The 25531-nt window shown below is 37.6% G+C and overlaps 1 protein-coding gene across 6 annotated transcripts in view; it reads right to left on the bottom strand.

Moving 5' to 3' along the window:
* Positions 1–25531, bottom strand: part of LOC129422919 (teneurin-3) — a 148377-nt gene that overhangs the window by 111383 nt on the left and 11463 nt on the right. For all 6 annotated transcript variants that reach the window (XM_073854329.1, XM_073854328.1, XM_073854330.1 and 3 more), the window contains 2 exons: positions 22697–23089; positions 20128–20388 (listed from right to left, as the gene is read on the bottom strand). In XM_073854329.1, coding sequence (XP_073710430.1) covers positions 20128–20388; positions 22697–22976 — 541 coding nt within the window. In that variant the 5' untranslated portion in view covers positions 22977–23089. The remainder of the gene's footprint in view (positions 1–20127; positions 20389–22696; positions 23090–25531) is intronic.

The raw sequence follows: 25531 nt of genomic DNA, 5'->3' as shown, positions 1-25531 counted from the left end.
TTCAAGCTGGCAAGGGAATACAAGCAAAAGCAAGTCATGGGGTGTAATTTTATCGTTCAAATTGAATGTTACGTTTTCTAATAAACAGGTTATGGCTACAAAATAAAGATTCTACTTGAATTATTGAACATGATAACTAAGCGGTCCACAGTTACAAAACAGGGCACTCCACAAATAAACACAATTTCATAGGTGAAATCATACAGAGAGCACTTCTTTTTCTCCACAAAAATCTAAAAGCATCCTTCTCAACCCATACATCTCAAGTTTATCGGCCTAGACCCATTTATTGCTATATTAACCAATAGAGTTAGATAACTATTGATGCACTTTTCAGATTTTCCTTTTTTGCGCAGTATGGTCGATCTCAGCATGCAGAGATGTGTTGCTGCTACATGTTGCCTTTTAAGTCCTTGCCATTTACTGATCGAAAAATGTTCAATATCCTGATTGAGGCTAATCATTACGCTAGCTTGCTGAGACAATAACTTTCTTTCAGACAACAGGCTTTACCAAGGACTCACTGGGGATCCAATGTTTTTCCTGTGGTATGCCGACTCATGGCTTAAGGCATTAGGAGATTTCCCTACACACTGCAACTGATATGTAAAGACATATCAATAATCAGATAAAAGTGTGTAGATAAAAGCACTTTAAATGCAAACTGTCTGTGGTGTTTTCTTAAATACAAATTATTATTATTATTATTAAAATGTAATATATAATATATATTAAAAAAATTATAATTATTATATATATATATATGAAGAGTTTGTTTCCAAATACGCAATAAACGCCATTTAAAAAAATGAGTAACTGCCAAAATCAGTATTATATCAGGTCAGTTTTTAAAAGTAAATTCTTCATTTTACGCAAAATTCAATATCCGCCATGTTATTCTATCATCTTTTCTCCCTTTTTACGCAAAAAGCAATAAATGCCACTCCTCCTTTTCTGCAGAATGCAATAAATCCACTCAACAAATCACAGCGCACCATTCCACGCATTGTAAACAAACAATGGCGATGCGTTGAATACACAAACTCCAAGTTTTCCTCATCTTGTACTTCGTGATCAACAAACAAACAAAAACAAATTAATACTTTAATGGCATTCATAATCCTGTGCTGGTTTTCTGTGACAAGAAAAAAAAGAAACGTAAGCCATCAAAATGGAATAATTCACGCAAGAGGCATCAAGCTTCTCACGTTGACCCCAGGGGATTTTAGGAAAAACTTTCCGTTATTTTACGCGAAGCCAACGAAAATCGAGCAGGACCAAAACATTTTACAGCTGATCGCTGTGAAAAATGTTAAGCGATGACGTCCTAAGTATAACCGCAGCAATGACAAGTAAGTGTTTTGATTAATGCCATAAATGTTTATTTTTTAAATCAGTGTGTACCACTAGTCAACTAAATTAATATAAACTTGGCAAAATGAATGCACATTTATATATTGAGTCAATAGATTTATAGCATTTTGAAAAATTAAATAAAATCCAAGTCATGGATTTATTGCATATTGCATTTTGTGGAAAAAAAGAATAAGTTTTTACAATAAATCTTTGAAAATCAAATTATGGATTTGAATTTTTTATGTTTTTATAACCTAAAGATGCAATGTGAAAGTTTGTAACAGAAAATAGTGGTTTCTTGGTATAGAAAACGCGTTTTTACCAAAATTAGTCAAAATGGATTTATTGCGTTTTGGAACCAAACTCTTCACACACGCACGCACACACACACACACACATTCTGGTTTCCATGTTTTGTGGGGACATTCCATAGGCGTAATGCATCTTCTACCGTACAAACTGTATGTTCTATTCCCCTTACCTACCCCATTCCCTAACCCCAACCATCACAGAAAACTTTCTGCTAGTTCACATTTTTAAGAAACATCATTCTGTTTGATTTATAAGCTTGTTTTCTCATGGGGACATCAAAATGTCCCCACAAGGTCACAAAAATACTGGTATTCCTATCTGTGTGGGGACACTTGGTCCCCACAACGTGATAATTACCAGGCACACACACACACATATATATATAGTATTTTAGTTATGTTATATAGGTCATATTTACTTCCAGAGCAATTTCATTTTGGTTGGGGGACTTGAGATTAATAAATTCCCACACTGTTATATCACTGTGCAGTAGAGGCAGACAGTGTAAAGAGATCACATTGAAAATATAAAGCAAAAGATAGTGAATAATGGTTTGTCCCACTCAGCACTTAAAGGTTGGATCTCTATTACCAGCTGAGATAAAATGTCATTCGTGCCCTGTAAGAGTGGATTGTGATATTTAATGGTGGGTCCTGGGACTTGACTTTTCTTCCCAAAGCTCTCTATCTTCCTGCTACATTATTCACAGTGCTGTCAGTGAGCACCTGGGCAACATACAGCAGCACCTACGTTTCCAGATGCACTGAAGGGTAGAAAATGGACTCTTCTCCAGGCAAAGCAAGGCTTTTATTGAGAATGATGGTTCTGCCATAATGGCTCCACAGATGCATAGTTACTATCTTCAAAACACTGAAAAGCCTGAGATTTTTTCATAGGACTTTTCTGATTTTTACTGATACTTACTGCAGGTTTTTACCACGTTATTTCAGTGAAAACATTGTTGAGCAACATAATTGGGCAAAAGCTGACAAAATACCCACAATCTGTTTGGATGTTATGGCTGCACGCTGTTTAAAATGTATTTTCGAATGTCACAAAACCTTTACACAACATCTGCTTATCACACTGTTTCAGATTATGTATGTATCACTGAGTTGATTTTTAAATGCAAAACCTCATCTCATCTTGCTTTTATGTATCAATCAGAACGAAAACTCTTGACTGCATATGACACATAAGGACGTGCAAAATTATACGCAGTACTTTTAAAATTGACTAGTCAGTGGGCTGCATGATTAATCAAAAGAGTAATTGAGGAGCTCAGATGCAAAAGCCTTTAAACGCCACCTATGTCAAAAATGAAATGATTATATTCATCAAATACTCTCTGCATGTATTCACTAGGGATGGGCATGAGTACTCAAGCAATGATGGCATCAATGATCGATCACAAAAACTATGATCATGTGGGGTTTTTTGTGGTTATGGCGGCATTTGGATGTCTGGTTAGCATAACAAGCACCTTTGGTAGTAAAGACTGGGTGCGTGTTTTTGACGTTGTGTTGAGCTACGCAAACTGGCCTATGACATCACATCAGTAACGTTACCATGCATGATTCAAAAACAAACAGATAAAGTCCATGCACAATGCTGCAGAGCCGAACACACCTCACATCAGTTAGGGCACTATGGTTTAAAAGGATGCCGTGATTTTGGGATTCACTTCAGTAGGACGAAAATACAGTCAGTCACACGTTCCCTCATATTATCTCATATTTAAACATCAAATAACTTAGTTTAAGTCTTGCATTTTATGCAGATATATGCATGTTGTATAATAGATTTAGGTTGTATATAAGGCTTAATATTATGTAGAGTGTGTCATAAAGAAAGAGCATCAGTTTGTGTTTATTAACCCTTTAGTTTCACTTCATCACGCAGCTTTTCCTGTTATGCTGCGTTTACACCAGCCGTGTTAGAGGCGTCAAGCGTGAGTGATGTCAATGTTAAGACAATGTGAAAACGCATTGACGCGCGTCTGGAGATCTCGCGGCGCTGTAGACGCAATTCCGCCTCATTCTCGCATCTAGTTCGTGCGCGAATTGAGCGTATGGCGCAGTATGCGCGAATGGTGCTCTTTGTGCATTTTCCGTTTTCCACGAATTTGAAAAATTTGAATCGCGTTAACCAATCAGGAGTCTGCTTGCTGCTGTGGCGGCAGCCACGCCTGGAGTCACTCATTCAGCATGAAGACTTGATATCGTCCGTGAGCAGTCACCCGGAGCTATATGACACAAGTTCTTATTTCTATAGAGACAGGAATAAAAAGGACCTCGCTTGGAAGAGTGTCCGTGAGGACATTGGGTAACCTGGTAAGTTGAGTCACTTTTGAGTCACGTGACGTTTATCGACCTGCACCGTTTATTTTCCCCCTATAGTAAGGTGACTAAATACAAACCGGTAACTCTCTCGATAAATCAACATCAGCCATCCTGCAAACAGACAACCGCATTCCACTTGCCCCTTCCACAAGAAGCGGATTTTGCCTCTGACGCACGTCAAATGCTTGCTTTTTCCGAGCGTCTACTTCGCTCTAGACGTGCGAATGCATTCAAACTGTTCAAGCGAGGCATGGTAGACGCGATTTTGACGCCTGAAACGCAGTTGGTGTGAACGCAGCATTAGAGGTTTCTGTTAAAACATTTATGAATCAATAACATGTATGTGTTCATTTTTCTGTCATAGTTTCCGCAAAATTAAGTTTTATTTGAGTGTTTCTAATTAAAAAAAATCTTTTTCACCATGATGTATACGCCCCGCCCCTGTGATTTCCCCCCCCCCAGTTAATTTAGTACTTGTTTTTCAGACCTATGGATTAAACAAAATTAAAAAATTACATAAATGCACATCCCTAGTGTTCATTAAATACTTTTGCTTTAAATCCACTCAATCCTAGCCTCAGGCCATTCATAAATACCATTTTGACCGCAAGATCTATTAAAAGTCTGATAAAAATGCTAATTTACAAAAAAAAAACATGTCTGATGCTTGTTTATGAGGGGCATGTTAAGGGGCATTCGAAAGCAAGTATGAAAACGGCAATATGGAGGACAACAAAACTAAACAGAATGAAGGGATCTCGAGGGGAATTTTAAAAGTCTAACAGTGTTCACACCATCATCATGATACTAATGATGCAACATGGTGAAAAATGCGCGAGAAGCAACACAGTGCAGACTCAATCCAAAAAAATGCAGCATTTTAGTAGGGCAAATGATACATGTTTAATAATCTTTTATTTCACAAAACTATAAATGTCCTCACAAAAAATGGAAACCTATGAATTATGAATAACAACAGGAACATCACTTGATACTAACTTTTTTAAACTACTTTTTGTGGAGAGATGCTACATCTCTGAGAGAGTTTACCACAACATCCTGTCGGCACAATAAAACTAAAACATTGATGCAAAAAATATAAAAATTTGTCTGTTTTTGGTTGGTACTGTAAAAACTACCTATCCCTAGTTTAAGTACTGTTCAAATTTAATGATGTAATACAGTACACTGATGTTGTTTGTATTTACCACCTATGTTCACTGTGGCCAAAAGAGCTCTCTTAAAAAGTCTGATGGACTACAACATAATTATAGTTATTTTACCTCATGGCGGCTTGTTCAAGCTCTGTTCTTTACCTGTTTTTATTTTTGTAGTCTAAATACAAGGCCTTGAGAGCTTTCGTGAAGTAGGAACACTGAATGAAATGTTAGACAATCAATCATTATTTGTGACTGCTTATTTTCACTTTTCTGTCAGTTTTGTTTGGTTTTAAGGGTTTGTTTGTTTGTTTGTTGTAGTGCATTTGCATGCCGTATAAAACAGAAAAACTCAGAAAATCCATCATTTCCTGAGATAGATTAATGTAGTTTGCTGCAACATTTCTGAGCCTTGGCATACTGAGTATTGCACAGCAGAAAGAGGAAAAATCCACTACAAAGAAAATTTAATGAAGTCCCAGACGACAGCACTACAGATTTATCCTTGTTTTAAAGACACGAAACATCACAAAACAACACACACTGTCCTTCAATGCATTTCTAAAGTGATGCGGAAAGGGAATCGTTCAACTGGCAGTGCAGATCAAGAGGGCAAATACTAGAGAAAAATTGAAAGGTAGAAAACTGAGGATGAAGAAAAATCGCAGATTATTGTAAAATCAACAGCGCCGTGTAGTACGGTATTTCTTAAGCAGGCATTTTACCAATGTGATGGCAGTGAAAAATCTGCTATTCACATTCATTAACAAGAATTTAATGAGTGTGCAGGGCCAGAGCTAGAGAATTTCAATGGTGTATAATGAATAAGTTCTGTTTAACCAAAGAAGCTGCCAAAGTAGACACCATTTTAAGGACTGCCATTTCTCTTAATAAAGTACATCAGATGTTTAAGTCAGGTAGGTTTTAAATGCATCGTTTATATACTTAAAAGTGTAGGTGGTATATATTCCATTTCTATTGAATTAGTAATGCATGCTATGCTATGACAGAAATGACCTATTCACAAGTCTAAAATTCTGTACAATTCTGTACCTTCCTTAAATCAGTTACTTCAAACTGAAATATTTATCTAAATGATATGACTTGCTCAGGAGTTTAATCTAAAATGAGCGATTCAATGGGCTGGGCCTGAGACAGGTGACAGGTACCCTGCCATGGAGGCCCATTAGCTTGACATCCACTCCGATAGTCACAAATAAAGATATGGAGAGGGTGAATGAGTTGTGACCCCCAAAGCCGGTGAGAGACGACTTCCCGAATTTATCTCTGTGACCTACAATGTGTGCAGTAGAGGTCCTGACCTGCACGAGTTCACCCTTGCACAGACAGGCAAAATCAATATTGTACAGTAAAAAAGTATCTAATAGACAAAACATGGATGAGCAGAGACGATGCATTTAGTGTCTGTTGTTGGAAAAAGAAACCAATTCTAAAAGAAAAGGAAAAGCGAATAGATTTTTTAATTTGAAAGCCACCAAATATGAATACATAAACTGCAGCACTGCTGTTACATAGAGGGATATTAATAGATCTGAACTGTTTATACAAAGACATAAACAAATACCTCCTCAGTAAATGAGAGTTTGGTTGATTGGTCTTGGCAGGCTGATTTGTGCACGTCATGTATTCAGGTGGTGAGCGCCAGATTTTACAATCCCAAGTGAAAACTGGGAGAGTGGGTGTAAGCTATTATTTGTTCGATGAAAGAGAAAGAATGATAGATTTTGTATAACGCCAACAGATGAGTCCACATTCCTTTTTCACAACTTGTGATGGCAGATTTAAAACCTTGACTCTCTACTTGTTTGTGAAGAGGAATGTTTGCATTTGTTGAAGTGAGAGATGATTATTGACCTGCTGGATAGGAAGTGATGCAGTTGGCTACCAAAACATCAATCTGCCCTAGGAACAAAACTGATGTTCTCGCAATGCAGTCACATGCAATCTCATGCAATTCTTATCGGGGGAAATATATATATATATTCTACAAACATAGGAGTTTTATGTTAAACAGCGTATTACACGTTTGAGTGAATATGTACGCGACTGAATTTCCAAACGATCATTCCCAAAGGGCTCTAGACTGCGACCAAATGGTCACATTTTGCAACCATATTTTCTAGAGGTGCAAAACTGATTAGTACGCACTTTTATTTTTATTTTATTTTAAATATTTACAAATGGTTGTAAGAATTTGGTATTCACAGTACAGACATTGTATGCTGTGTGGAGCTCCTGCAGGAAACATAACATTTGCAACGGTGTGTTTAAACTTTAAACTAAACTATAAAGCTCCACAATAAGTCTACAAAGCATAAGCTTTATATGACATGAAGCACAGACCCTCTCGGCGCAGACAAGATACTGCGGGCCGAGCTATAGAGGCAGCTTATCATATTGCTTAAAGCGATAGTTCACCCAAAAATGAACCCACCCTCATGTTGTTCTAACCCTGTATGAGTTTTCTTACTGTGTTGAACACAAAAGAAGATATTTTGATAAATGATGGTAAGCACACAGTTGACGGTACCTATTGACTAACATAGTATTTGCTTTTCAATTTCTGTCTGTGAATGATGGATGCACTTTTCTGGGCTTCAAAGTCAGAAGTTGTTTCCTGGTCCCTGTATACTACCATCATAAAGCTTGGAAAAGCAAGGACAATTTTTAATATAACTTGTGTTAGTCTGAAACAAGATAATCATGTACATCGAGGATGGCTTGAGGGTGAGTAAATCATGAGGTAATTTTCATTATTTGCTTGAGTATCCCCCTTCAAGTACACATTTTTAGTACTTTTCTAACCCCTGGCTTTTTGGGAAGAAAGGGAAGATTAGCGCATTATTAGCCCACAATAAGGGTGTAATAAAAAATGTAAAACATTTTTTGAATACTATAATTGGATTTTATACTAACCTTATTGCAGTATTCCACTGTATTAACTTTTTTATGCACTCAATTTTTTTAAATGAACATTATAGGGTGGTTTCCCGGACAGGGCATATCCTGGTTCCAGACTAAAATGTAAGTTTAAGGTGCTTAATTTCAAAACACCTCAAACTGACATATTTAAACATATATCAGTGCCATTGTTTTGTTTCAAGATGCATACCAGTATAGTCTTTTGTAAGGTTTGTTTGTAAAAACTATGTCCTAAAATAACTAAGGCCTAGTCATGGAATAATCTAAAACCTGTCCGGGAAACCGCCCCAATATGATCAAACATGATATGGTTTTTAAAGTAGACCTTCGTGGGACAATATGCTCATGCAGCTCCCCTAGAGTTAAACATTTGATTCTTTACCATTTACATTGGTTGCTTTCAATGGTAGGGAACTATTTTCGGGCGTTGCGTAATATCACTACCCCTGCTGCAGCCATGTTACATCAGCAAAGTCCTTGATTATTACGCCAGAATGAGAGTATAGTCCGAACCGTATCTGCCTAGAAAATCACAACTTTTAATTTACTGTCGGTCTTTGTACACAATGCAACTACAGAAGAGTCAAGTTCCAAATAGGAAAAACATCGAAACTCTTTTTTTTGCCCGATGCCAATGGTCTAATCAGATTCAATGGACCGTGCCAAGCCACGCCAAAAGTGCCAGCGCCAGACCTGGAGATCGCCTGAATGGATTCCAAAACGGCAAGAATCAAATGTTTAACTCTAGGGGAGCTGGAAAATGAGCATATTTTCAAAAAAAAAAGGGGAATGTCCCTTTAATAATGAAAACAGGGGTGATCATTTTTAACATTGGATAAAAAATCGTCTTGTATTTATATAAATTCCCCCATTATATAAATTGTTTTATATTAATAAATGTATCAGTTAATGTACACAACTTGCACTTTGACGTTAGCTCCGCTCTTTCCCATTGCTGCGGAATCAGAATGAACTTGAAAAAGGCTCTAAAACATAAAAACTAAATAAATAACTAAAAGACAGCATGGAGCCGAAACCCATCATTGTTTTCAAGTGAGATTTAATGGGGTCTTAAGCAATCACAAATTCATGTACAGACTGTAGAATAAAGCACCACTTTATAGGTGCCTAGGCAGAAATTTTGGGGGGCTAAAACCCACCTAAAATGGGCTTAGCGAGTTACAGCTTTAACAACCTAATCAACAGCTTTAAACAGTGGTTTATGTTCAGAAATACAGTATATGAGAAAAGGGCTGTGCAAAAATGTCGATACAGCTAACTATCGTGATAGTTAGTTAGCTGTATCGATATTTCGATCTCTACTATTGATATTTTAAAAACCATCAAATCCCTCTGTGTGCGTCAAACCGCTGCAGTAGTTGTCACTGTCCAGTTGTCTGCCATATTCGGCCATTCGGCCAATGTCTATTTTTTTTACATTTTTGATAAAAAAAGAAAAAGTATTGCAACATGCAACGCACTGTACAGTATCGTGATACGTATCGCATCGGGAGGCCCTTGCCAATACCCAGCCCTATATGAGAACGTGCTTTAATGCAGCTCATTGAGATGTGAAGAGAGAGGGGGAGAAAAAATGGAGAGAAAGAGAGTGCAATCATGCACGATTACAGTCTAAAAGACAAACTTTAAATTTTTTTCTCAAAAGCAGCATTTTTAAACATGATAATAAAACAATACCAATAAAATGTCTTGTTTTTGGATCGATGCAGAATTCCTTCACATCAGCATCGCAATGCATCGATTAAATGATTATATTTCACAGCTCTACCATGCACTCGTGCCAATGCGAACACATCAAATTTCAACTCACTCATTCTAAGAAAATAGTCACTTATGCAACCAGTTTGGCCCTGGTCTGAAGCCCTGAAATACTTTTTATTACAAAAGAGTCATTATTTCATTTTTTAAAGACAATGTTTAAAGACTTTTCACTCAGCAAAAACATTGCAGTCTAGGCTTAATCAGAAAACACAGAAAAAAAAGGTCAGAGTCAATTTCTCAAATTGTTTCCAGAACAATATTGCATTCATAATTGAGAGCAGCTCATTCTACAAACCCTAAACCCCTGATAAAGACACCCTCCATCTGGGCACTGGGATATAACTAAGACCTTTTGAAGAATTGCACAAGCGCGGCATCTTTTTTAGGCCGTCAAAAGCTAATCCTTCTATAAGCCGATCAATTGCATTAAATATAGCTGTAGACTGTAACCTTTAAGGCAAAGTCCTCTTGCTAAACTGTAATAGAAAAGCAGAGCAGACAAAGACACAATATGACACAAAGTAATTATCTCTACGAAACGAAAGCTGCCCTGGCACTCTGTATGACCTGCTTCGTCCGTACACCGTAAATCACTACCTCTGTGCTGGCCTCTCATGGGTGTTAACTTAGACCGTCTGTAAAGACCAAACAATCCTACACATTCCCTGTCACCATCAGTAATGAGAATGCATCAAACAGAGACTTCAGCAGTTTTTCTGTTTGAAGCTGCAACTCAAAGGAAATAGGAAAACACTGTAAAAACAATACTTGAATGGTCTGCTGGCAGTCCTGCGAGCAAGCGTACCCATTACTTTTACATTGCAACAGAGACTCACTGAATCTCCAAACTGTCACCGATGGCAGTGCGCTTCTGAACATTCTGGGCATTGTTGTGGGGAAGTGAAAATGCATATGGAAAACAAGCTGCCCTTGATGTCTGCAATGATCAATGGAGCTATGATGTCATAACGAAAGGCGGGGCAATGGTCGCAGCCATAACAGATGGTTGGATAAGCATCATGCTAAAAGGTGAGGAAGGGCTTACGCAGACACACATACCCAGACCTTCCTTTGTCTGCCTCTCTGAAAGTGTAAGAGCTCTTAACAGGTATGTCTGTTATGAACATGATATGCATTTCCATAAAAGGATTTCTCACGAGTACAAATGCCAAGATAATGCGGACGAGTGATGAGTCCTCCATCATTGTGCTACGTGAAAATGTGGAGCAGCTAAATGCACAAAAAAAACCTTCCTTCTGATCTCATAATTATGTTTCAGAACTGAAAACGCATCATCAAATGGCCTTAGGGGGTGAGAATATGTACACACACATAGCCTATATACAAACCTCTTATGTGAACACACAAGTGCAAACACCCACACACAAAGGGGGAGAGAGGAAAAAAAATAAAAAGAGAAGGCTTCAGAGGCACTGTAGATCTTGATAGGGGTCATTTATCCTCTGGTAATAGCGACCAGACCAGACAAAAGCAGGGGGCAGCTGGGTTTTCAGGCTATTTCCTGGCCAAACGAAGAGCTTCTCTAACTTTTGTTCACAGTGATGACTTTTGTCACAACGTCTTACTTGGCCAGACTGTGGAGGTTTGTAACATTCCTTACAGGAATACAAATTAGTTAAAGTTCCCTTAAGGGAGAAAAGTTTTACCAGCAAAACCTGGGTGATACATGCTATTGTACAAATGTTTTTGGAAGGGTTTGGGAGGTTTGTTTAATAAGTAATGCTCTAACATTAAATAATTCCCTTTATAGTTGTCTCAATGTTCACTTAGTCATAAATATATATCTTTAAGCATGTTGATTGGTAGGGCTGCACGATTCTGGAAAAATTGCGAATCACAATCTTTTTCGTTTCAAATGAAGATCACGATTCTCACACGATTCTGAATGCCAACTAAATAAAATCATATAATTTACTAGAGGTCTGACGCAAAAATTATTGTAGCAATCTCTTTAAAAATCTTCAATTTTTGGATTTAAGTATTTTTTTTAATCTGAAAGATTCAATGACTCACTAATATAAATATATGTTTTATTACTTGTCCACGATTCTAAATGCCAACTAAATAAAATAACTTAATTTACTAGACGTCTGACCCAAAAATTATTGTAGTAATCTCTTTAAAAATCTTCAATTTTTGGATTTAAGTATTTTTTTTATCTGAAAGATTCAATGACTCACTAATAAATATATGTTTTATTACTGGGTAAAAGAAGGTGTTTGCCCTCGATTATAGACTGTAAATGTAAACTTTATTAATGTAATAAACTATTATTCCAGTACTTCAGTGATAATTTTAATATTTTGAATACTGTATATAATGCAGAAAGAAATAATAATGATATTGTGTGGTTGAAAAGAGCTGCTTGAAACTTAAAAACGTCAGGAGTCTCATTTATAAAACTGTGCATAGGATTCTTACTGAAAGGCATGTACGCACAAAAGCCAAAACTGGCATACAGCAAAAAATATTAAGACTTATAAAACAAAGCAATATTCCCTTTATAAATCACAGATCACCTGCAAGGGTGTACATGAATCATCCTCAGATCCCACCTTGCAAGCCCATTCTCCCTTCAAGTTTGTTTTTTATAGATCACAACCTTTGCATGGAAACTGGCAAACGCACGTTTTAATTTTCCTTGAAACAAAGCAATAGTAAAATTAGCATTTTAAAAAGGCTTACTTGCTTGTTAATTTTAACACAGTTTGCAAATAAAGTAAAGCGAACTTACTTGTATTTGCAGCATACAGACAGACTGCCAAAACACACGCAGCCAGTATGAATGCATGGCTGGTGCATTCGTGAAAGCGACGCACAAAGAACGCAACAGCGTGAGCTTCATTCACACCACTTGTGCATTCGTGAAAGCAAAGCACAATCAACGCAACAACACAATGAAATCGTGTGGGTGTTTGAATCGTGATATTTTTCTCGATTAACCATGTAGCGCTATTGATTGGTCTCATCTGATAATATTTTTTTATTTATTTAGAAACAAAATATATTACATGTTCAACTTTTAATATTCCTGGAATAAAAAAAGTTAAAGATCCAAATTAATATCAAAGAAGAACGCGTTCTCATGCAAACATCCGCTTAAAGCTTACATAAAGCAAAACAACTGTACATATTCACTTTAAACATCTTTTAACTCAACTTACAGTAGCTACTCTGGAATATTGTTTCATTACCCATGTTGAAAGCAGTCTTGTCTATATAGTCTTTGAGCCACCACAAAATATGCTATCTCTTTAAGCACTGGACTAAAAATGGATCATCCTAAGTGACATCAAATTTTGATATGTGACTCACTGCAGGGCCTGAAGTTCATGTTTGAAAACAGAGGGATTTCCCTTTCCCTTAAATGCTTTATATGACTGTAATTTATTTACATTTGAGAAATGCAGTCCAAAGACAAGACAACCAAATGTTTTAACAATTTCACTTTGTGCATATCATGTCACTGCTATTCTCAATATTTACATTTAATTGTATCCATTATATTGCATTGTATCCAAGCAGTTTTACAGTAAATACAGGGAATAGAAGTATGGGTAAAGATAAAATACTTATTAGTACTATTAAATTAGCCTTTGTATAAGTTTTTCCATACAATGTAGCAACATACATGTAGTATACAGCTACATTACGGCCTTTATTTTCGTTTCCTTCTCGATGACTTTAAAACAAGGTAAAGGTAATATTCTCACCAGTTATACAAATATAGAAGTGGACAGAATGTATAAACAGTAGCTGACAAAACACATTGAAAATGTCAAAAGACGAAATCCTAAAAGGGGGCCATGACACTAAATCAGTTATGATGCATAATCAACGTATACTGTATAAGTCTAAACAAACCCAAAACTGACAGACACAAAGCAGAGAAAATTCCTGTATATTCAGAAAGTATACTAAAGAGATGGAGAAGAGAAATGCAACAGGTGTGCATATCTATGAGGATGAGGAAGTAGGCTGTTTTAAGTAGCCCTTCATTCTCTGCAATAAAGCAGCTCTGAGAGCATTTGACACAGATGCTTTTATTCCAAACACCATATCTGTGACCGAAATTGCATACTGTGACAGTACTGCATTGATTCTTGACCGTTGTGTATATATACTGTGTATCTTATTCAAACTATATTCTGTGTATATTTTGTGTAATGCTGTTCATTGTAAATTTTATAGCATATTTGTACTTTTTTGTATTTTTTGTCTTATTTTGCAGTCTTAAGTAATAGCTGATGTACATGGTCATAGACATCATCTGTCAGTAATGCTGTCATCATTTTTTCTTCACTAAAAAAAATTTTTTTACTGCCTTCACTGCTTATATAATAAACATTTGCATTAAGATCCTAACCGTTGCTTTAATATTTAAAAATCATGTGAAGTCCTTACATAAAATAATACTGTCCCTCTCCTCTTAACCATTACAGTATATTGTAGCCAAAGTTAACAAGCATCTCTGGACTCTATTATTGCTACTGTATGATACGAATGTTTTCATGTCAGTCTAAATGATTTTTGTAGATAAATAGCAAGTAACTTTTTAACAATCCGTCAATAATTAGCATTATTTAAGTCTTACTTATAAGTCGGAGAAAAGCTCTTTCATGTCCTCCGTTTCGCCGTTCACCAGTGACCTCGGATTGATTCATTTAGCTCTGATTGATTCACTTGGTTACTGAATTGTTTCAACTGTTCATTAAAACGATTCAGTTCAAAGGGATCATTAGTCTCCAAGTCATTACTGGTCATGTTGTCATTGTGTGAGATAGCAATGTTAAACCATCGAACAATTTCCTGCAGGAAACTTTGCAGTAATATTTGGCTAGTGTGTGCATTCACCTGTATAACATCAATGAAATATAGCAAATAAAGCTCCTAATATAGCTCTCAGGAAGTTTAGTCAGCGCCCAACTACGCTGACACGAAACAGCGCCACCTAAGTGGCCTAATCCTGCAACTGTAATTACAAATGACAATCCAGAGAGAGCAACGATTGTTCGTGTTTTCTTTGAAGACAAATAACAAAGACACCTGTCAACAGACGAAGGCGGCACAAAATATGGTGGAGGCGGCCGCCTCCAAAAAAAACCCTGGGGATAGAAAAGCGTCAATCTAATGCATACCAAAAAATCTCGGTGAAAAAAGTAGAGGGATTTCTTGCTTACTTATACTACACTATATACTGTATAGTAGGAAATCATGCATATTAAGACAAAGCATCTGTGCAGCACAAGTGACTGCAGCACAAAATGACACAGCATGCAGTGTAGACAGCTTAGTTGATTATAATGATCTAATCTAGTTAATCTAGTTATAACCTAGTTTTGCCAGAGAAGACAGCAGTATCACAGTTTCACTCGTAATGATTATTGGTAGATTTTTTTCAAGAGTAAATAAATGTATTAATGCACCTCTAGCTTATGTTTTAGTGTATAATTGTTTGCATGATTTTCCTACATTATGAGCATGGAGCTTGTGGGAATGATTAAAAAATGCACAATCCCGCACTAAATAAGCAGTGCCCTATTTGAGTTGCCAAAGACACGTCTCTGAACAATTTACAGCCAGCCTCAATGAGGTCTCTGTGGAAACTCATCCCAGGCCTTTAAAAGTGTAGCAGTTAGTCTGTAAATCAAACAGTATACATGCATTTGCATGAATAATTCCTCACAAGTAGATGCCTAGAACAACAGGCTAGACTATCTATATTGTGAATTCGATTTATCTTTGAAAAGACTACAAAACATAATTGTTGATGAAAACAACAACGTAAGGCCAGTGGTCCACCAAAGCATTTTTCCTGAGTCCAGGGTAATTTTTGTTGTTTCCTATGGAAGTGCAGAATTACAAAAATGCAGCAGCTGGCAATGTAAAGATTCAATCTTTGGGCTGTTGTTCCACTCCTGGCCTGCAGGGGGCGCCCCATTAAAGCTTCCTTGTTGGACACCCTCCTCGTCTCCAGATGGCACTGTAACCCCAAGCTCAGTGCTCACCACGCCTGCTGATTGCAATATTGTGTGTGATTGTTCTTTCCTCATTAGCCTTGATTTCTTTCACCTGTGTCTTGCCCTTTATAAGAGTGTTCCTGGGTGGTTAGCCATGGGGGCTTCCTTGAACAGTCCGTCCCAGTCCGACTTCGCCTCGGACAACTTTGTCTCATGTATGCCATGTTTCCTGTCTTGTGAGTTATTTTGCTCCCTCGTGGGCCTTTATGTTATTGTTAATAAAGTTTTGTGTTAAACGTCTGCATCTGGGTTCTCCGCTTCGTGATTCCTGACAGAACGAACCAGCCAGCATTGAACCCAGCAGACGGTGAGCCTTGTGAGTTTCCTGGACGGTGAACCGTGAGGGCGTGATCCCGGTTGGTGATCCATGAGTGTGTGTGTCCCTGGACGGTGAGCCGCAAATTGTGTGATCCCGAATGGGGATCCATGAGGGTGTGATCCCAACGGTGAGCCGTGAGGGCGTGATCCCGGACAAGGAGCTGCAAGGATGTGTATCCCGGTCGGTGGGCCTCAAGTGTGTGTCCCTGGATGGTGAGCCGCGAAGTGCGTGATCCCGGATGGGGAACCGTGAGGGTGTGTTCCCGGACGGGGAGCCAAGAGTGTTCCTGGGTGGTTAGCCATGGGGGCTTCCTTGAACAGTCCGTCCCAGTCCGACTTCGCCTCGGACAACTTTGTCTCATGTATGCCATGTTTCCTGTCTTGTGAGTTATTTTGCTCCCTCGTGGGCCTTTATGTTATTGTTAATAAAGTTTTGTGTTAAACGTCTGCATCTGGGTTCTCCGCTTCGTGATTCCTGACAGGCAAGGCACTGAGGGTTTATTTAAAAAAGTTAAAAAATGTTTTGGGTGAAGCGCTGGGCTCTTTAATGTCACAATTTACTCAGTCTTCCAATCACAATGGAGAAGGGCAGGACAAATATCACACCAACCGACCAGTGCATCCAGGGGCGTCATGCACCAATTTATTTAAGGGGGCACAGTGTGCACAGCTCACAGAAATTTGCGCATACACAGACATCAAACGAAATATTTTAGAGCTTTCAGTCTTTTCCATGGCACTTACATTTCTAATGCTGCGTTTACACCAACCGCGGTAGAGGCGTGAAGCGAGGGTGATTTCAATGTTAAGTCAATGTGAAGACGCGTTGACGCGCGTCAGGAGGTCCCGCGGCACGGAAGATGCGTTTCCGCCTCATTCGCGCGTGAAGCTCGCGCGAAAGGCGCGAATTGAGCGTTGTGCGCAGTACGTGCGGTATGTGCGAATGGTGCTTTTTGTGCATCACGCGAATTTGCGGCTGACGCAAGAGTTGAAAAATGTGAACTTTGGCGGAATTTCGCGCGGCGTTAACCAATTAGGAGCCTGCTTGCTGCTGTGGTGGCAGCCCCGCCCGAAGTCACTCATTTAACCAACGCTTGATATTGTCCGTAAGCAGTCACCCGAAGCTATACGACACAAGTTCTTATTTCTATAGAGACAGGAATAAAAATGACCTACAGTAGCTTGGAAGAGTGTCAGTGAGGACTTTGGGCAACCTGGTAAGTTGTAATACACACTTCACTTTTGAGTCATGTGACGTTTATCGACCCTTGTCGTTTATTTTCCCCCTATAGTAAGGGTACCAAATACAAACTGGTAACTCTCCATAAATGCACAATCAACATCAGTCATCTTGCAAACAGACAACCGCATAGCACTTGCCCCTCCCACAAGAAGCGTAGTTTGCCTCTGAAGCACTACACGCACGAATGCATCCAAATTGTTCAAGCGGCAAACCACGCGTGGTAGACGCGATTTGACGCCTGAACGCGGTTGGTGTAAACTCAGCATAACAATCTGAACACCCCTGCTTTTATGCAAAAACCTCCAAAATAAAAGTGTTGACTAACTTTCATATCAAATACTATTTAATTGAAAATGACATATTGTATAATGACGTATCATATTTACATCTGAGGCGGCATGTTTTATTTATTTAAGTTTTAATAAATTACTTGTTTAATTGTGTCATTAATGCATTTTGCACAACAACTGCATTATACTATAAAATTAATGTAATTTTAAATCCATAAAGTATATAAACAACGAAAATGACATAAGCTATAGCCACGTGATCTACAAAAATTTGTAGACTTTATTAGAGGAACGCATTATTGCATCAAATTTAACCTCATATGTAAGCATGTGTGTTTCAGCGCCCCCGTGAACTCTGGCGAACTTTGGCGTTGTACCAAGATGAATCTAATCTACTAATATAACGTGGAGACAATCACATTTTAAATGCAGCAGCAAAAGCAAAGAGCCTGTGAGCGCGCTCAGACTCCGATGACGTCTGCAACTGCGCTGTCTGCAGCGACGGCAGAATAAATTAATGTAACACGATCAAAATGGTAAAAATCTCCGAAAAGTGACAAGGATGCAGCACAGAATTGATAATATTGTGCATATTAAACAGATTAAAAGACAAACAACAGATTAATGGAGGCTTCTTTGATTTTGAGGTTGCATGCAAAATCCATCTGGCTCAAAAAAACCAAGGGGGCACGTGCCCCCTCAGTTTAAATGGGCATGACGCCTCTGAGTGCATTGTATAATGACTGATAAACAAAACAGAAGGATCATCCTAACCAAAGTGCTCAGCTAAAAACAGGAAGATTGGTGGACACAGAGCCTAACATATTTTAACACCACACTGACTAATAAATAATCAAAACCACTTTATATAATAGGGACAAATCACTGTAGAGAAGTCAGGGTACTTATAGAATAGAGCCAGTGATATCACTTTAACATGTTTCCCATATAGCAGTCTAAAGAGGACTGAGGAACGATAGAGAGAGAGTTTGAGAATGAGTGAAGCTGAACGACTGTGCTAAAAAACTTGACCTCATTCCTTTAATGGAACGCTGTAAAGCAGAGATAGACCACTCTCAGCTACATTATTATATTTTGACTTGTATGGACAAAGTCTCAAAGTCAAAAAACACACAAGTATTTTACAGGTACATGTAGGCTAGGATTCTGCACGTACACAGACTTGATCAATACATTTACAGTACATAGCTCGATTTATTCTTTAGTCACAAATGGGCATATGACAAATCGTGCTCTTATTACAGCTGAAATTCCTCACAAATAAATTCAGTTATTATATTAAGCCCTATATCAGACCAATTGAGGCGGTAGCCGCAGTAAATACAGTCTAATGTGACATATAAATAGAGTGTGTGCAGTTCAGATGCGGTTTACTTTGATCAATGAAGTGAATGTTGACATGAGACACCACAGACCCTCCATTAGAAATATTAAGCCTGCATTCAGCGACGTAAGAGTTGTCATTTTATCTTTCCTCGGTTTCAAGTACTGTAATATTTTTAAGAAGCATCCATTCTGTCAGAAATTCAAAAACATTTTAAGACTTAGTTTTTTTTCAATTAATCTTGCCTGCATTAATTCACTTAATATATCAAAATGTAAATTAGACCAACAAAATGTGATTTCCTGGCACAGTCGGAGCCATTCATTTTCCCTTTGAACGCAAAAACACATACATGCATCACAACAAAAGTAAATAAACCTCGCCCGATGCATTCGACTGCACTAACCCGAGGAAAAAGCTACTGCGATGCATTTTCGAAGAAAAAAAAATCAAATTAAAATACAGATGTATGCTTGAGATGCATAGCCTATATTTCATACATAGACAATTTCCTAGTCCATAAGGCATTAAGGTTTTCTACGCAGACCAATTTGCACTTCAAACCAGCGGGCCCCTCTTCATCCAGTGCAGCGTTTGTTCACGAGCCCATGAACCGCAGGGAACGCAGACAGATACGAGTGATTTTAACAAAGCCATCTGCGATTCACCACACACCCAGAGGAAGTGTCTAGCAGCTCTCCACCGTTTGCTCATATGCTCCAGGAAATTGTTATTTTCTCTGAAATGCCTACAACTCCCACCGCGCCCCTAAGGGTGCAAACATAACCAGTCGGCCCATTAATATTGTCATCTCAACCAGTCATTGGCCACCAATTGTTACCTCTAGCCAATTACATCCCCGCCCTTGAATGACTCAAGGTGACTTTTTTGTGAATTACTCCTGGGTATTTTCTCACTTTTAAAGACTTGCGTCAGAAGCATTTATCCTGGGTGAGTTTCCCTCAATGTACAAATACTTGAAAATAAGGTGGACTCACCATTCTCCTGGTCTGATTTATTGTCCTGCTCTGTGTCTGTGAGGGTTAAAGCAGAGTTGGAGCGACTGGAAAGCTGTGAGTCTCGTCCATGTGATTTAACCCAAAGCATGGCGCAGTCTGGAGAAATGCCCCCTGCATTTTGGATATGGTCTGCTCCGCTGAGCTGTGCGTGGTGACTGAGTCCAGTCTCGGCACAGAAACTTAGACCACGGCGAGGGGCAGGGCCGCATATTCCAAGCTGCCTCAGAGAGAGACTCTGACCTGCAGAATTAAAGGAACACATAAAACATTTTTTAACACATTCAGCTGTATAAATGTCCTAAATGTCTGCATTGTATACTCTTGTATTAAAAAGTCTAGTATTAAAGATACTGCAACACAACAACAGTTTTACTTTTTCAAGTTCATGTCTCTGAAGTTCTATGGTGATTATTCTTTCACACTTTTCAAGAATCTTTTACATGTGATTTTTCTGCCTAGCAAAGAAAGTTAAAAATAATATGAAAAAACATTAAACACATGCTACTTTTATTTTTTTAATTCTTTATTTGTATTGTTTTATAAAGAATTATTTTTAAAAACAAAACTCTGATAGATTCTCCTGTCAAAAAAACAAAAAACACAAGAGTGATGACACAATTGTGGATACATTTGAATAAAAATACAATGTGTCTGTATAATTTGGAAATAAGGATATAATTTGCTTTTATCATATAAACATATCTATTCAGACATATAAATCCTTAATAAAACAGTTTCATAATATCCTGATTAAAAATTACTCATAGTTAAAAAAAATAGTCTCACTGTTTATTATGTAAACATGTATATCTTGTAATTTTCAAACAAAGTTATTTCATAATTAATTAATTCATAATTAATGTATTATTTTTGCAGTTTGTATTAATTGTCACATATATACCTTACATCATTACCCCTTTAATTAAAAAACAAATACAACCAAATTCTTTTTGTTCAGCTAAATTTGAGTGCATTTTAGCTCTACATCCCCAACATAAAACATTTTGGATTTACTACACTGCACAAAATAGAAACTATTCCACTTAAGATTGAAATTCACCTTGAGACTCACAACCACTCTTTTCATTTTACTTTTGAAACCACATTCTTCTACCTACATGCTAACGTAAGCTGAATGCTTTATTACTAAAGGCAACAGAGTAGGTGACACATAAAAATGAATAAACTGAAATTTCATTAATGAGTACACTCAAGATACATACAGAGCAAAATAACTCAAGTGCAAGTGCTGATATAAAAAACTGCATGAGGGCACGTTTTGTATTTCAAGACTGCAGCCTGTGATAAACAATGCAGGGCGAAATGCCATTATTTAGCCAGGCTGTGATTAAAATCATATGGTAGAACATTTGTTTCACAAAAACATCTCTATATCTTCCTCAGTCACTTCTTGTACGATCAGGCAAACCCAGTTGCTCATTAAGGACGTCCCCTTAAGTGTAACAGCCTGAGGTTATGAAGCGCACTTTAAAGCACAATTAACCGACTAAGTGTATTTCTAATGAAATTAAATTTAAATGAGCAGTATCCTACCCTTCTACTTAAAAAGTGCTAAACCAGGGCTAAACCATCAAATATTTAAACAATAGTTTGAGGACTTTTCGAATAATCAGACATCTGCTGATGTTGAAATAAATCTGTATTTAAGAATGAAGGTAACCCATATTTCCAACTCAGAATACAAATGACAAATAAGAGCTGCATATTGATTTAAAAGATTCAGTCCTGTAAATAACAGCTTTTGATAACCAAGCCATTGTAACATAATTAAAGTTTAATTAGTTAAATGCTTATCTAGATTTGGTCTTCCTCTTTTTTAAACATCTGTTTTCAATAAAACTACAATTTATTACATGCTAACATTTAGGGATATACAACTGTTTTTGACAAACCAGCACAACATCATTTCATTGTAAACCATTGGCTTGGCCTATCTATGGATATAGTATTCTACAAGTATATACAGTACAATTTTACAAGCCGTATGCACTAAATATTATTTTTTATATTATGAATAAATTACATAGTATATATAATTATATGTTATTATTATTGTGTATTTATTTATATACATAACATTTTCAGGTTTATTTGATTTTAAAAAATTCTGATTATTTATGGTCAAACATTCTTAGCCATAAAATCGTTTTTTTTTTGACAGACATACATGGATGACAGTATAAGACAGTGCAAGGATTTATTTTTTGGTACAGTAAGACTAAGGTTGAGGTAAATCTAAAGATTTAGCTCATGTTTGGGTTACAACTTAAGGTGAAGTTGGGTCACATTAGTGCTTTGTGAACTTGCAGTATTTACAATGTTATTCACTACTCATTTCCATTATAAAATGTAGCTATTTTTACATGCTGATACGTTTTCCAACAAAATATTTTTAAAAGCTTTTTAAAACAGATATTTTGAATATTTTAAACTTGTTTATTTAAAACTCACAACCAAGTTAACTTTAGCATAAAGTAAAGCCTGGAGGATTTTAGAGTGTGTATGCTGAATGTTTAAGTATGCTTACCTGGAGCTCTGTATTCCTCTACGTCCCTTGGCACCATGTCTGGCATGCGATGCCCATAAAGCCCCTGGGTGGATGGGTGCTGATCAAAAGCCTTCAGAGTCTCACTGGAGCTATAAGACTTCTGGGTAACAACTGAAGATGAGGCTGCATTACGACGGTTGCCGGGACCCTCCCTGTAGCCCTCCCCCTCTTCTTTATCTCCTTCCCTCTCTCCGTCTCTCCCTCGCTCTCTCCTGCTCCGGGAGAGGGAGCAGTAAGGCCGGCGCTCCTTCACCTCCATGCTACATTCATGCTGTGTCTCCCCTGTACCTCCTCTTCTTCACTACGCTCTTTCCCGCTTTTATTTTTTATTTGTGGTCAGTCTTTCTCTGCACCTCTTTCAACCAGTTGCACCTGTTCAGAGAGACCGAATGAAAGAGAAAAAGAAGATAAGTATTTTAAATTATATTGATGAATTTAAATTATATTGATGAATTTAAGCAAATCTATGTGGCTTTGAATATGTGGTTAATGCAACCCTTTCTCACCAAATGCGTACAAATAACACGTGTGAATATTATGCCAAATTCCAATTTTACGTGCATGCATATAATACGCCAGTCCTTCCTGTTCACTTATATGGCGCATCGTTTTGTGTCCTTTTATTTATTGGTTTCTCATTTGTTTTCTGTTTTGTAAACCATTTTAGCTTGGGTTTAGGGTTAGATTTGGGTTAATTTAATATATAGGTTTCTCCATATTTTGACTATTTTTAAATCATGGTCGCTTGGAGTTGGGGTTAGAATCGGGGTTTGGGTTAGGATGTAATTTTATGTTACAATCCAAGCGACAATAGTAAAAAAACAGAAAACAAATGAGAAACCAATAAATAAAAGGACACGAAACGATGCGCCATATAAGTGAACTGGAAGGACTGGCGTATCATATGCACGCAAAATCGGAATTTGGCGTATCTATTGCATGATAAATCACACTGCGTGTTATTTGTACGCATTTTGGTGAGAATGGGCTGGGTAAATAAAGACACAAATTGGTATTTGCATAACATAATTCCTTCTCCTAAACCGAAAGGCTGTACATACATAGTGCCGTAAACCACATTTGCCGACAAGTGTGTTTGTGTTTATAAAGGATATTATTGAATATTAATCACTTTTGCTTAGTTTATCAAGATTCTTGTAGAGCCTTAAGGGGGTCGCACACCGGCCGCGCAGCTCAGCGTCGCGCCGCGTCGAGTTGTGTCTAGGACAACTCGGAGGTATTGTAAACCGAAAGTGCACATTAAATAGCGCGAGCTTTGTCAGATAGCGTCTACTTCAAAATGCAAAATATACGTTAGCAGCCAATGTTAATCGTTAATGATTTGGGACAAATATGATGTTATTTAATGTTAAACTATGTGAGTGGCGCTGTGTGGCGCGACAGGGATTTGAGCAACTTCCTGAGTCACAGCTGGGCGGAGCGGACAGGCGCCACCTGGCGGCGCCGGTGTGCGTATACTCATAGAAAACAATATGTTCGATTTTTTTAGAACGGCGCTGCGCGGCACTGAGCTGCGCGGCCGGTGTGCGATCCCCTTTAGAAGTGAATTTAGTCAATAAAAAGGGATGCTAACAACTATTTTTACTTATAATTCTTAAATACCTTCTTATTTTAAATGTGCTTGTCTGTGAACTGCATCATACAATTATAAAATTACCTTCAAATTAAAAAAGAAAATGACATTCAGGTACAGACTCTTGTTTTGCTTAACTTCACAAGATTTCACATTCAAGAGGCAAATGTAATTCACAAATGAATGTAACCTTACAAACTAATTCAAATTTTAGCAATTTGGATTGTGTAGCAGAAACTATACCAAAAAAGCACTGATTCTCAAAATGTTCGCTTTCATTGGCTTGCTTTTGTCTTGTGAGATTCAAACACACTTGTAATTCTTCATTAGGTTCCCTGCTTGGTGTGTGCCAAAACCATTCAATAAAGCTCCAGGGGATTAATTGAGTTTCACTGGTGTGTGAGTTTAAGGATATTTCAGGATTTCATCTAGAATGTCTTTTATCTTATCTAGTAAAGTACTCAACACACAAAAAACAAGTAGAGAACACATCTGCTTAGAGTCCCCACTGTCAGTTTAAAGCTGTACAAGAGACAATGAGAACGATGAAAAGAAAAGAGACTACGTCAGCATTGCTGCACATAGCCACAGTAATGGGATATGATTAGGGTAAAATAAATGGTGAGCTTGTATCAAAATGTTCCTGTCAGAAAGAGTAAGTGAGCCACATTTTATTAGACATTATTTCAGTATGATAAATTAAATCTAATTAACTTTTCTTTAGAGCATTTTAGTCTCTACTGTGAATGTGAAATTGCACAAAGGTACACTGGGCCAACTGAAGAGACCATCAGAAACTTCTATCCTTCATTGTATTGGACAGCACCCACTGAGTTGTCCTCAGGTAACACAGCCCTGTATTCAGATCAATTTAGATTAGCCAAGGGGCAAATGAGGCACACATAGTGGTTCAGCCCTGAAAAATCTTAAAACTGGCCTTAACGCAGTCCTTCTTTAGAAAGAATCAAGGACACCTATAATCATCGTCCCAGCTAATATACAAATCATCCACTTATACTTGTTTAAATGTGATGTGCATGACTGGAAGCAGGAATATAAATCAAAGTAGTGCTATAGTCATATCGTGCTCAGATGGACACTGACGCATGGGACCATTGAAAAGCAAAGACTCAGCAGTGAGCAAATGGGGGACCAGTGGGAACCATATAGCAAAAGGCGACCAGGCAAAGAGATGTCAATGAACTACATCACGCTTACAA

Source organism: Misgurnus anguillicaudatus, chromosome 16 (genome assembly GCF_027580225.2).
Source record: "Misgurnus anguillicaudatus chromosome 16, ASM2758022v2, whole genome shotgun sequence".
In the NCBI taxonomy this organism is placed as follows: domain Eukaryota; kingdom Metazoa; phylum Chordata; class Actinopteri; order Cypriniformes; family Cobitidae; genus Misgurnus; species Misgurnus anguillicaudatus.
This window is presented reverse-complemented; position numbering and strand designations above follow the sequence as displayed.